The following is a 14,956-nucleotide window of genomic DNA, read 5'->3' as shown; positions in this document are numbered from 1 at the left end:
TTTTTTTTTATTCAATATTTTATTGGTTTTCGGCATTGTGGCAAAAATAAATATATCGTACAGTATCTCATGCATTACATCATGAGAGGATGTTAGTTAATTAACAACAGAAGATAAAAGAAAAATATTAAATTTCTGTAGTGTAAAAAGTCAGATATAAATTGTTCCAAAAAGAATCCCTTAGTATGTTCCATAGAAGTTGAGAAGTGGGAAAGTTGTAGTCCGTAGTCGAAGAACATTACCGGATACATATAAGTTATGTTGTTAGAATGCCGTTAACAAAAGGAGGATATATTATCCAATAGTAGAACGGTTTCTTACTCGTACCTAATAACAGAATACCTTGAAGAGAGACAATAGACTGAGAAACTAGACAAGACAGATGAATAATATAAAATAAAAGTAAAATTTACGAAGGACATAACATAAAGCACAAGACATACAAAACACAAGACACACGACCAGCCCGCCGCTCCCCCGTCTGAAGTCAGAGATAGGCGCTCAATGAATAACATATTTTAATTTTTGAGTTTTCCTAGTGTATTGGCGGCATCAGCTTCCATATACCATTTTGTATTTTTAAAACAGGACATGAAGGTGATGATTTCAGTGGGAGATAATAGCTATCATTAACCTCCATTTTTAAAAAAATTAAATATATTTCATTTTTGAGATGAAATATATTATTTTTGTACACCTTATAGTTTTACTCTGTTCATAAAGACACTAGACAGAAACATTCATTTATCCTAAATACCTGCTTTAAAGACCCTTAGACTGGACAAGCCTATACATGCCATGGAAATGCCACATTCTTCAAACTATCGGAAGTATGACCAGAGGGCAAATACAGTAAAAAAAGCTAAACTTGAGAGTTACTCTAGAATAACACATAACTATTCCATACGTATATCTCACATTGTTAATATTTATCAACTGAGTGACTGATGTAATGAATAATTGTATAACAGCGTGTTATTATTTATAAAATGAGTGATTTCTACCTGACTAGAAGGTTTTTATGTGCTTCCCCTGAATAGTCAGTACTGTGCATAGAAATGCAGTGGAAACACACATGTCGCTACATGAGGGCACCAACAAAGGATTATTAAGGTGATAAATATTTCTCATACCTGTGTATGGGCTAATGTGGTTGTTTCCATATGGCACTATATGTAGACTGTGGCTTTCACACTAATACCCTCTTCAGATTCTGCAAACATGTATCTGGTGAACAGAGAAACAATAGTTTGATGATTTAATAATAGTTTCTGCAGCAGGTGGGGTATGCATTATAAAGCATAACTGACCCCTTCCTATAGAATGTAATGAATATTAGTAGTCCCTGGGAAGTTTTGTGACATGTATACTGCAACCATCCTGTGGAACTTGGTGCCTCCTAATGTTTTTATTATTTGTAACTGGTGCATATTATCTCATATTTTTGCATTTCTTTGATTATATATTAAATAAAGTTATTTTTTGTCATCATATTGGTCTGTGGGAACATATTTTCCTGAGGTGGGAAGATCAAATAAAATCATTTATAGAACAATATGAGAGCGTAAGTAACTGTTAACACCTTGCTTGGGTGTGACTTTCCAATTATAGCCCTTTCCCACAATTTCTGAACAACACAACTATGGTGTAATTATGTATTCTGGGACTGGCTGGTACTTACAGGGTAGTTTCCCACTGTCCTTTTTGGAGAGAACTCCACTGCTGCTTTTAAGGCAGTTTCTTGAGCCATAACTAGAAGTGGATTGGCACTATTATTGGGAAATTGTGGCTGGCAGGACAGTTTGGTTGGCCAGTTGGTTGGCTTGCATTAATGCCAGCTGTTACAGTTTACTGCAGGTTTTACTTTGGCAATTAGCATAAACTCCCAGTGTGTGTGTGTTTTTTTTTTTACACGCAGTGATTTGCCAGTTTGGTGTGGCTTTAGTTGGCCATGCTGTTTCTAAGAAATGTCCCATTGGTTGCCAGATTTAAATGCTAATCTAGGTGCAGATTGTGATTGTGTATGGGTCTGTTACAGGGCATTTCCACCTAAAATTAAATAGAAACAAATTGTGAAATGTTATTGTGGTTACATATAGTTATTTTTTATTTTATCCTTTATTCATTTAAATTTATAGGTGCAGATTTATTAAGGTTGCACCCCTGGCATATGCCAGGGAGAAGGCGCAGATTCTTGCCAGCCTAAACCCCCATTGCCTGATGTGCGGGCGGGAGCGGAGGGGTGTCCTCCACTCGCACCAATGTTTATACCTGCTCGCATTTTACATATGATAAATGTCCCCCATATTGTCTATTTAAATTTACTTGTTTACGTGTTTCATTATTTTTTTTTATTTGTTTTTAAATAGAAGTTGCCTTTTTTGTCTTGTTCATAGATATAACATAGAAAATGTTATGTTTATAACAATGTGCAGTTTATAAATATCAATATCTCTAAATATTTCAAACTGTGCTAAACACAGAAACTGAAAACTATCCCTGTAAGAAGGGGTATATTTGGGGTTTGTTCCGTTATCATTATTTAATAATATTAGCCCACTCTGATCATGATTATTTTCTTGTTATTTAAAAAAAAAAAAGAAGAGAAAAAGTACTGCGTGTGCCAAACGTGTGCCTTTTTTATATTGCATTACGGAGCTAAAAGAAAGGTCTATAATATCCTCCTTCAATATACTTGTCATGTCTGCTATATGGCCTGTATGTCTCTTGGAATAAATCAGCAGTTCTTTTGAACATGTGCTTCTTTCATGTGCTAATCGGTGCTAAGACCCAGAAGAAGGCTCAGAGAGTCAGTGCTAGAAAAAACTGCATTCTGCCATTGGCTGGATGCAAGTAGGCAGGGTTAGAGCTTGAGAATAGTAAATAGGCTTTGTCCCAGCTGAGCACTCAGTCCGAGGGAGCAAGGGAGTGAGCTGGGAAGTCAGGTAAGTTGTAAATTTGAGATTATTACTGTAGCATCATTCACATTACTGCTATATACTGTTATTGATACCTCGCTCTGAGTATGAGAGCTTCATCTTCTACCAAATCTATAAAGCATGCATACATTAGCACATCCTGAGATTGGCATATTATTGGGATATGGGATTGTATGACTGGTACAGATTGTGCCGGTCAGCATAATCTCACCCAGGAGCCCTCATACTGTGCTCACACATCAGACTAGGCACAGTACTTGAATCCACACAAAGAGAAGCAGCATTGTGTGTCCGCATTCAGTTCTCGCTGCTTCCACCCTTTAACAGTCATATTAGAAGATAAATACTTAACTATGTGTTAATGTTGCAGCTCTTGGACCTCCAACCACTACTGACTCACAGGGCTAGTCTAGGAGAAGATGGATGTGAACATCTGAACCCACCACTCTGGGCACAGTAAGTGGAACCCTTTTCTGTATACCTTCTTCCAGTGATGTTATGAAGTTACAGGTGTTAATACCGCCTGGCATTCTATTCGCGCTTGGCTCCTATTCATGCCTACTGGTGCGGATTATGATTTCTTTCTAGAGGAATTTTAAAAATGTCAGTGGACAAAATCATTCTGGTTAGGTTCTGAATTCAATATATTTTGTAACTATAATGTAAAGCACCTATTTAAAAAATAGTAACTCTGGGCAGTATTCAAGTGGTGCACAGTTATACTCGGGTTTATTCTTTTACCCTGTATGGATTCTATCTATTACGCAGTATCCAAAGGTATTGCTTAATACGTCTGGGCCATTTGGTCCCATCACCCTTAGCTTCATGTACTTTTATAGTTAATAATAAAATTGTATCGAACAGGATTACAAGGCTATGAAATAAGCATGATATATCACCCAGCTGCAGTACCACTAAATTCTTATTTGGAGGGGCAATTGCAGTGTTCGTCCTCATTATTGCATTGTCATTATTGGCAAGTCTATATGGCATACAGAGGCATATGTTCGGTATCACTGTGCACATGGATAGAAGTCTGAACTTGCCCTGCTGCCTTTATTTAAAGGGAACCTGTGCTGTCTGAGGTAGACTTTAGCAGTATTCTACTAATGTGTGAGCAGGTGACTCCGCTTCTCATGAATAAATTGCACACCTCCTTCACTGCGCTGATGTTGTGCTGCAACTGTTAGTTCTACAATAAATTTTTTAAAATGGTCAATCCTGCTTAAGCTGATTTTTTTTGTCACTTATCTGTCACTACATTAGGCTGCCCTCAGAGAGGGTGCATCAAGGGGCGGGCACATATCCTTTAAGTAGTCTGCAATCTTTGTTTGAGAAGAACACAAGGCCAGGCATTCAGACATGAGGGAGTTAATGCTGAGCGCTCTGGTATTTCATGTGCCTGCTGTATGGCAGGAAGTGACAATGAGTGTTTTGTGTGTTTAGCAGGGAGCAGTGTACATTGTGGCTCCAGGGACTGTTTATTAACCTCACATGGTTTAATAATTAATGGAGTTGAGACCTTTGTCCTGACTTCTGCTAGCCCCTTCAAAGCCAGGCCGCTTAATTCATTAGGAAAGCTGGTGTGCTAGCTTTACTAACGTAGCTGAATGTGGATTGAAATAGTCATTGAGCTATAGCAGGACAGGCTTCCTTTGCACCAGTTGTGCTGAATTGCAGATTAGCTTTTCTTATGGATGTACGCCGGATCAACCATAACATTAAAACCACCCACTTGCCATATATTGTGTAAGCTCTCCTTACGTCACCAGTTGTAACCAATTCAGCCATGGACCTTAGAAAACCTGTAAAGGTGTCCTGTGGTATTCAGCTCACATCAAGATATCAGCAGCAAATTCTTTTAATGAATGAATATGTTATGCTATTAAAAGTTTTTGTTAGGGTAGCTTCACACATACCGCATTGCAGCGTATTTTCTGCTGCAAATCCACTGCAGAAAATCTGCTGCGATACGGTACATGTGAAGCTACCCTTAGGGTACAAACACACACACTGTATACGCAGCAGATCTGCAGCAGATTTGATGGTGCAGATTTGATGCTGTGTTCAGTTATTTAGATCTAATCTGCTGCGTATCTGCTGCGTATCGCAGCAGAAAATACGCTGTATATACGCTGGTGTGTGTGTTTGTACCCTAAAACTTTTTTTACCTGTTTAGCTTAGACAACAGTATATAGCATGTGAAAGAAACAGATAGTGACATCCATCAGAGACTTTAGGTGACAGGTTATTCCACAGCCACTGCTGTATGCACCTGAGCAAATTGTCCAAGTTCAGTTGTGATCAAATCAAAGTTAGTATTTAAAACCGTATCTCTAGTAAACACAACATATACAGCACTGCTTTGTTCATATCTACACCACCTTAATAGTTAATAAACTCCATTCAAGACATAGATCCCAGTTCAAAGAAAGTGAAGTCAAACAAAGCATTTTCACATTACATTTGTCTTTCATGGTCTAGGTGGAAAGTTCTCAGGACTCAGGTTCTTAAAGGGGTTGTCCGGCGAAAAAAAATTATTCACAGAATAACACACATTACAAAGTTATACAACTTTGTAATGTATGTTATGTCTGTGAATGGCCCCCTTCCCCGTGTTTCCCCCCACCCACGCTAGACCCGGAAGTGTGGTGCATTATACTCACCGCATGTCGTGTCGTCCACGGTCTCCGATCGTCAGCAGTGACGTCTTCTTCGGGAGCTTGGCGGATCTTCCCGAGTGCCGGCCACCCTCTGCAGCGTCATCCGGGAAGATCCGCCAAGCTCCCGAAGAAGACGTCACTGCTGACGATCGGAGACCGTGGTCGGCACGCGACAGGTAATGTATAGCGCACCACACTTCCGGGTACACGGGTGGGGGTGGTGGGACACGGGGAAGGGGGCCATTCACAGACATAACATACATTACAAAGTTGTATAACTTTGTAATGTGTGTTATTCTGTGAATAATTTTTTTTCGCCGGACAACCCCTTTAATCAGTAGTAGGGTTGATGGAAACTGCTGAACCTTTGTATACTCTCACCTGCATTTCCTGATGGTGCTGAATGACAAAACCATGAAACCATGAATGTCATATGTTTTATAAGTGCTGCAACTTAAATAATTTTTTTTTTTTTTTAGGTTTTAATTCCGTAACCAGTAAACATAACTTACAAAAATGTCAGTAAGCAATCATGAGAACCGCAAGTCCCGTTCCAGCACAGGGTCGATGAACATACATTTATTTCACAAGCCTGGCCATGCAGATAGTCTCCTAACACATCTTAACCTGCTCCGGAAGCGCTGCCTCTTCACAGATGTGGTGTTGTTAGCTGGAAACCGAGCTTTCCCATGTCATAGAGCTGTGCTAGCATCCAGCAGCCGTTATTTTGAGGCAATGTTCAGTGGGGGTCTGAAAGAAAGCCTGGATAGAGAAGTCAACTTTCATGATGCTCTACATCCTGAGGTCTTGGAGCTGCTTCTGGATTATGCCTATTCTGCCCGTATTATACTCAATGAGGAAAATGCTGAGTCTTTGCTGGAAGCTGGGGATATGCTACAGTTTCATGACATTCGAGATGCAGCTTCAGAATTCCTGGAAAAGAATCTTCATACAGCAAACTGCTTAAATATGATGCTGATATCTGATGCACACTGCTGCGAGAGACTGTTTGAGCTGTCTTGGAGAATGTGTCTTTCTAATTTTGTGGAATTATCAAAAACAGAGGACTTTCTAAGGTTGCCAAAGCTCAAACTAATGGAGCTCATCCTAAGCGAGGAGCTTGAAGTGGAAGATGAAAGTTTAGTCTATGAAGCTGTGATAGGATGGATAAAATATGATCTTTGTCTTCGATTGGATGATCTGCCAGATTTACTGCGCTGTGTCAGGCTAGCCCTACTTCCTGACCAGTATCTCCGAAGTCTCGCTACAGAGGATTTGGTGGTTCAGAACAAGCTTGCAAAAGCAATTGTGGAAGAGGCAACACATTGCAGGAATAAGATTCTGCAGAATGATGGCTTAGTGACTGGCTTTTGTGCACGTCCTCGTAAAGTTAGTCAGGCCTTGCTTCTTTTAGGAGGACAAACATTTATGTGTGACAAGATCTATGTAATGGATCAAAAGACCACTGAAATAATACCTAAGACTGACATTCCTAGCCCACGGAAGGAGTGTAGTGCCTGTGCTATTGGCTGCAAAGTTTATGTTACAGGAGGGAAGGGGGCAGAAAATGGAGCGTCTAAAGATGTATGGGTCTATGACACCCTTCATGATGAATGGTCCAAGGCTGGGCCTATGCTTGTTGCTAGGTTTGGCCATGGATCTGCAGAGCTAGACAACTGTCTTTACGTGGTGGGAGGGCATACAGCTATTACAGGGGCTTTTCCAGCATCTCCTTCTGTATCCTTGAAGCAAGTTGAACATTATGATCCACAAGTTGACAAATGGAGTTTAGTAGCTCCTCTTAGAGAGGGTGTGAGCAATGCTGCAGTCGTAGGGGCAAAGATGAAACTTTTTGTGTTTGGAGGTACTAGTGTAAACCGTGAAAAGCTCCCCAAAGTCCAGTGTTTTGATCCAGTTCAAAATAGATGGACAGTGCCAGCCACCTGTCCTCAACCCTGGCGTTACACTGGTGCTGCTGTTTTAGGAAACCATGTCATTGTGATCGGAGGAGACACTGAGTTCTCTGCCAGTTCAGCTTATCGCTTTAATAGTGAGACTTATCAGTGGTGCCGATTTGGGGATGTTTCCTCCAAGAGGATTAGCTGCCGTGCAGTTGCTTCTGGCAATAGACTATATGTTGTCGGTGGATATTGTGGGTCTCAGCGGGGTAAAACTCTGGACTGTTACGATCCTGCAAATGACACATGGAGCAGTGTGACCACAGTGCCTTATTCTCTCATCCCAACAGCCTTTGTCAGCACATGGAAGTATCTTTCTGCCTGAGCATGAAGGTAATTATTATTTTAATTTAGACTGAATCTTGATATAGTGAAAATAAATTGATCTAATAGCATTGGGGGTGGGGGTGATGTAAAGGAATCCACTAACCACAATTATGTTTATTCTACCAATAGCCTGTGTTCTAAATCTGAGGCCATATTTTAGATATTTTTGATGTGTTAACTACACAATGCTTACATTTACATGGGACTAACTTAGGGATGTTAAATGCAAATGCCTTTGTCTTTCCTTTTTATTCACAGTCAATGCAGAAAAGCCTTGAAGAGTTAAAACACAACTAGCGCTCACTAATGCACAATACACTTGTTCATTGTTTGAATGGTGCAGGAGGCTACTTGATGGTGTCACATAGTGCTCTATGAAACTCAAATTACAGGGATTTCTCTCAAAGAGCTATGGAACCTGCCATTTAAATCTGTCCCGTTCTATATGAAATGAAAAGCATGCAGGGGAAGGGGATGTACCGTCTAGGATCTAAAATATGTCATTAAAAATGCCCTGTAAGACAGTGCCTGAAATACAAAAAAAAGATGCCTGTAATACAAATTGGATTTCTATCATGTATTTATATCATGCAGTTTTGCTACCTAGCTAATCTGTTTTGCTGCTTGTTTTTTTTTAAAAGCCTTTTGTTATTACAAGAATGGCCACACAATAAGTGCCCTGTGTTGTATTGTGTATGTATTCCTTTCTGCAAGACAAGGTTAAATAAGGAAACAGTTCTAATGCTGTGAATGTCAATGATCGGCTTCATGCGTCTGTTCATCTGTGATTCTTTGTAAGGCAGATGCCAGACAGTTGCTTTCTCAGGGCATGAAAAATGACTGAGCTCTTGTTATAGCATTAAAAATACCTCTGAACTGGGTTTCCTACATACACCCTGGTCGGAGGATAAATACTTAGTGGATATTTCGTCCATTTGTAACTTAAATTCTGACATAATAAGTTTAGCTGTAGGCCAAGGAAAGTGTAAATGATAGAAATAATACTATTTTATGACGCAGTGAAAACCTACCTCAGAACTATGCTGAAAGGAACATTTGAGCCTTCTTTTCCTGCCTTTGCTTTGTGTAATCTGAAACCAGCTGAGAGGTGTTAGCCTAGGGCACATATTTCCCATGTCTTTTGACCTCCTAATTGCTCTCTGACCCAGAATCAGTAAAATTCCCTTACTACAGTATTTCAGCTCTATCCTCAACAGGAAATATACAATGCTTTTTTAAAGGAGGTATTCCCAAAGAACATAGGTAAACTGGTAAGGCTCCTCAGGTTAATTATTTTTGCAAATACATTCATTCCGCATACTTGCCTCCTTCTTCTGATATGCCTGCTACTTTAAAGCCACTCTGTACCGGCATGTAGCCGCCCCAAACCGCTGGTACTGTGTTGTAGAGGCCCTCACACAGTCTCCAATTCGGGGGTCGCCTTTCTCCCAGTGCCAGTATTTTGAAGAAATACTTACTTATTGCTGCGGCAGGTGGTGAGACAATCTGGTGTGGTCTAGAGCATCCATGCCCTAGGCCTGCGGTGCCTCTCTCTCCGCCTCCCTTCACTTTCAGCACGCCCCTGAGATGGATGGAGGCAGAGAGAGAGGCACCGCAGGCCTAAGGCTCAGATGCTGTAGGCCACGCCAGATTGGCTCCCCGCCATGCCACAGCAATAAAAGTAGTTTCTCTTCAAAATACATGCAGCGGGAATAAGGCCAACCCCTACATGCCGGTACAGAGTTAGACAACAAGCTGTCAATAATGAGAAAGAAAGGGCAGGCACATCAGGAGGAGGAAAGTTTGCTAAATAAATGTACTTGCATTGGAATACTCCTATAAAACGTATTGTAACATGCACCTATCTGATGCCAGGTCTAACTTCTTTCCACTTCTCCACTGCTAGGTCTCATTTGTCTCTATTTATCCAATGCTAGGTCTAAGCTGCGGGGACTGGCAGTACAAAAGTATTCAGCCACAGCACTTTGTAATTTTTGTTTCACATTGGAATACCCCTTTAGGCTGGGTTCACACTACGTATATTTCAGTCAGTATTGTGGTCTCCATATTGCAACCAAAACCAGGAGTGGATTAAAAACACAGACAGGATCTGTTCACACAATGTTGAAATTGAGTGGATGGCCGCCATATAACAGTAAATAACTGCCATTATTTCAATATAACAGCAGTTGTTTTAAAATAACAGCAAATATTTGCCATTAAATGGCGGCCATCCACTCAATTTCAACATTGTATGAACAGATCCTTTCTGTGTTTTCAATCCACTCCTGGTTTTGGTTGCAATATGAGGACCACAATACTGACTGAAATATCTGTAGTGTGAACCCAGCCTTAAGTTAAAAGTAAAGCTTCATTTTTATTCTCCTGTAGTAGCACCATCTACAGTACATGATGTCTCTACAGATGTATACTACAGAGCTGCAGGAGACTCCTTGTGTCGCAGATCAACCTCCAGCTGCTGTGTATATCAGGCCTTAGAAGACCTACAGTACCAGCAGCACATTAGCAGCCACTATTAGGCCCAAGATTTTTAGAATTGTTCTTTGTTAGAAATTGTTTAACTTTAATTTTTTATTTTATTTTACAGGTTTCCCTGGGTGGATTATTTTGAAAATGACTTTTATGGAGGAACAGATTGGAAATCATTTCGACTATGTTTAATGGATTTCAAGAATGTCCAAAAAGAATAAAAGTCTCTTTACCAGTGTGAGGCTATGTTCTCATTTTGGGAACATATCAGGCAAAGGCGACCATCTTATAATATAGATCATGATCATTAGCAGCCATCTATATTACAAGACAGCTACCTTTCCCCGCTATCTTCCTGAAGTGTGAACATAGCCTTAGGATATAAAAATAGCACTGTTCTGGACCACTGGCATGTTTAATGGTTTAGTAAGTCCCTGGTTAATGGAGTCTGAGTAGGTTGTCATTTTATATTAAAATGACATTTAAAAAAAAGAAAATCCCCCCCAAATTCCACTCCTCCCCTTGATTTCAACGCCACTGTAACATTCCTACATTCTGAGAAAATAATACATGTGTGAAGTAATAATATTAATTACAATTTTTGGAAAATGTATTAGGATCGCTAGGACTTTGTAGTAAAATGTACTGTTCAGATGTGTTGTGCAATGTTCCAATGTCTTGTTCAGGGAAAAACTTTTGCCCATGTAGTTAATGATCCCATCAACTTATTTCACTCTCATCTGTTAGGAGAACATTCCTGCCATGACCTATGCTAGAAAAACCACTTTAGGTCAAAACAATGAGAATAGATACACCTAGTGTGAACTAAGCCTTGAATATCAGGACTTTCAGCACAGTAGTAAATTTTCTTTAGAAATTAGTTAGATCCATATCTAGTAACATCTTATACATATTCCGCTTGATTAAAGATCAGTAACATTCTAGGATCTGCAAAACTTCCTACAAAAGTGAGGCTATTTTCTAATATCTGAGAGAAATAGATCAAGACATTGGCATGAGGCTAGGTGTACCCTGCATTTTTGCATCCTATTTAAAAGTCCTTTTTTAAGGAGGGGGTTGCAGGATGCTACAGGACACAAATATAATGTAGGTTCCTTTTTTCTGCCTGGTGTAATAAAAATGTCCACATTTTTCCTGTTTTTGTAGCCCAGAAATCCATGGCAACAGGATATGCATATTGTTACATTCTGTTTTAAAAGTACTCTTTTCTAATCTTGGAAACAGGATTAAAAACTTTGTGGAACAAGTCCATGAGTGGGGTTCCCTTCTGACTCCTAGAGTGAAGAGGCTACCATACTTGCATAGTAAAGTCTAAAGTGTAACTAAGAACTAGTGCTTCTTCACTTCTTCTGCACTTTACGTAATACATGTACTCCCATTCAGTGCTAAAACCTTCCCAAACTGATAGCTGGTAGCATATGTAACAGTCTCTCCATTACACTGTATGTCACAGTCTGTGCATATGAGCCATCTAGAGATACCTTTCTATGTGTCTTACTGTGAGTTTAGATGTCTTTTTGTAATTTCGTATTGTTCAGCCTGGAGCTGATATTTGTAAACATTGATTAAAGAAAGAAAAACCTCTTTTGGTTGTGAATGCTATTTTATTGTTGCAGATGAAGTTTTACATCAAGGGTTTTACATCTGTGTAATGTTGTAGTGCATTTTGTTCATTTACCCAGCACGTAAACTTATAATGGAGTTTGTCTCATGCAGTGTAATGAAGATCACAGGCTGCGCTTTCTGTCTTTATCTAAAGATCGTTGTCATATCTCATTATTACACATAATTTGATTTATGGACGTCTATTGGTTTGATTTATTTGCCTTTATGGATTGGGATCGGTTATTACCAACATCTGGTGAGAATTTCACCTTAATAGCACCTTTAGAAATACGAAAATTGGTGACATGTTCAATATTTATTTCACCAGCTGTAGATAATTGCCTGAACTTTTATATTATCACATTCGTGATCTTGCACAGTAAAGGGCATAAGGGCAACAAAAGTCCAAAATTGCTGATTTTTGATCACATGACATTGCAGTCAAAATTAAATAAAAGTGTTCAAAAATCTACAGATCATGGCCCTAAAGACTGAAAGATAAAAAAAGTTATAGGAGTCAGAATATGTAGTAAACTAAAATTAAAAGGAACTTAAATTGGGTTGGGTATCATTGTACTGACCTAAAGAATATAGATAACATATCAGTTTTACCACATGGTGAATGATATACAGATGAAACCTTTCAAATTAGAAAAAAATTGCATTTTTTTTTTTTAAATTTTACTTTTTTTTAATCGTTTACTTTTTCTTTCACCGTTTTATGGGAAAATCAAGAGTGTGATTAAAAAGTACAATTGGCCCCACAAAAATAAACTGTCAAATGATTCTGTAAACTGAAATAAGAGTTATGGATTTTCAAGGGTAACGAGGAGAAAATAAAAACCGAAAATTTTAAGTTGGCTGTTGCATTTAACAGAGGGGTTTTAAAATGCAATAACTGCCTTTTTAAGAGAAAAGCTACTATAGCAACAAAAAAACCAAAACACTCAAAAATGTGGCATATTACTAATAAGACCAATATTAGTTCTTACATCATTGTGCAGCACAATATACCAGTCATTGTCCTTGTCCCATGCATTCCAGGATGCATTCCAGGCCATTAACAGCAACAGACTTCCTACATGGATGCAAACATACGACATTGACTTGTTGCCCCTTTCCTCCTTTATCTTGGATCAGGTAGATTTTGGCAATTATGTATAATTACCTTTGATTCATATACAAAACTGTACAATCCCTTCTAGCATTATAGAGGTTAAGGGCTCTTTTGTTCCTTTGTGACACACCACAGCTTAATGGAAAAGGGTTTCCTAATTTTATGGTTGAATAAGAAAATGAAAGCAAAAAAATGCTTCAAATCAATCTCAGCTGCTTTTCACAAATGCAATATGGCCCCTGTCATCGAGGACAAATATAACCTATTGCGAGATCTAAATCTGTAATATGGGGTATGATGGCAGATTTTTCTTAGAACAAATATGTTTATGAGTAGATAAAATTACATTTTAAAAGACTTCAATATGGAAAGTTATTCAATCATTTGAATGTGAAATTTCACTCATATATTAACTCCTGGATAACTGGATTTTTGCGTTAAGGACCACGACACGTCAGTTTTGCATTTTCATTTTTTACTCTTCGCATTCTAAGAGCATTAGCGCTGTTATTTTTCAACCTACAGGATCACAATCTCTAGTTTTCATTGGTACCCTATTTATGTAGATATAACATTTTGATCGCTCTTTATTATTTTTTTACTGATCCATAATGTAACAAAAACTTAGCAATTCTAGAGCTTTTTTCATTTACACCGTTTACCGTACAGTAACACTGTTATATTTTTTTAGATCAGACAATTACGCATGCTACAATATTTATAATGGGGGGATTTATCAAACAGGGTGTAAAGTAAAACTGGCTCAGTTGCCCCTAGCAACCAATCAGATTCCACCTTTCATTCCTCACAGACTCTTTGGAAAATGAAAGGTGATTGGTTGCTAGGGGCAACTGAGCCATTTCTACTTTACACCAGTTTGATAAATCTCCCCCAATATGTTTATTGATTTACTTATTTTTAGGTGTTTATATAAAATAGAAAAAGGGGGGGGGGGGATTTCAGCTTTTATTGGAGGAACCATTTCATGGGGTGGTGTCAGGAAGGAAACTAGGTCTATAGTCATCTATATCAGAAATCTGAAAGTCTGTCTGTCTATCTGTCCCGTATAGACTTCCAAACGCCTGTACCGTTTAACCCCAAATTTGTCCCACAGATACATTGGGTGCCCGGGAAGGTTAGAGCGAAGGTCCCCGCCAGATGTACAGGAGGGGAGGGGGAGGGTGAAGAGCGCCCCATAGAGATGAATGGGAGAATCTCTACACTGCACACACAGGTGATATAATTAGTGCTGCAGCTGCCCAGGAGAAATGGCAGTAAGAATGTGTTTATGTGCCTTATGGTGTGTTTAAACAGACAGATTTTTGAAGCCAAAGCCAGGAACAGACTATAAACAGGGAACGGGTCATAAAGGAAAGACTGAGATTCCTCCTCTTTTCAAATCCATTCCTAGCTTTGGCTTCTATTAGCAACCAATAGGATTACTCCTTTCATTTACAAAGGGAGCTGGAATCTGATTGGTTGCTAGGGCCAGCTGCCTCACAACAGATCCACAGAAATAAATACAGTAAGGGTGCCTTCACACCTAATGGATCCGCAGCGGATCCCAGTGTCATTCAACCCTATGACACTACATACTCGCAGCGAGATTGACATCCCACTGCGAGTATGTAAATTAATCCCCTTGGCGGCCAGAGGGTAACTTACACTGACAGAGGCACCCATCACCCCGCCCACACAGACCACTGTTAGATGGTGCAGGCTCCCCTCCAGTGTGTTCAGCACTGTGCTGCTGCTGCCAGGCACGGCTCTCTCCTCACGGATCTGGATGCTGCACACACCACTCCAGCTTGCTTCGGAGGGGACGTCGAGAGATGT

General features: G+C 39.4%; 1 protein-coding gene across 1 annotated transcript; it reads left to right on the top strand.

Annotated features, from left to right (window-relative positions):
* The first annotated feature begins 2,901 nt into the window (after window positions 1-2,901).
* LOC138785974 (ectoderm-neural cortex protein 1-like) lies at window positions 2,902-12,196 on the top strand. Its single transcript, XM_069962516.1, has 4 exons — window positions 2,902-2,945; window positions 3,310-3,395; window positions 6,082-7,893; window positions 10,496-12,196. Exon 3 carries the CDS (start codon window positions 6,119-6,121, stop codon window positions 7,883-7,885), a length of 1,767 nt encoding a protein of 588 aa, XP_069818617.1. The 5' UTR covers window positions 2,902-2,945; window positions 3,310-3,395; window positions 6,082-6,118; the 3' UTR covers window positions 7,886-7,893; window positions 10,496-12,196.
* The last annotated feature ends 2,760 nt before the right edge of the window (window positions 12,197-14,956 follow it).

The sequence above is a fragment of the Dendropsophus ebraccatus genome, chromosome 3 (genome assembly GCF_027789765.1).
Source record: "Dendropsophus ebraccatus isolate aDenEbr1 chromosome 3, aDenEbr1.pat, whole genome shotgun sequence".
NCBI classification, from domain to species: domain Eukaryota; kingdom Metazoa; phylum Chordata; class Amphibia; order Anura; family Hylidae; genus Dendropsophus; species Dendropsophus ebraccatus.
This window is presented reverse-complemented; position numbering and strand designations above follow the sequence as displayed.

What these genes read in the sequence shown, in the direction of transcription:
- LOC138785974 (XM_069962516.1), top strand. Translation starts at nt 6,119, where the DNA reads ATGTCAGTAAGCAATCATGAGAACCGCAAGTCCCGTTCCAGCACAGGG.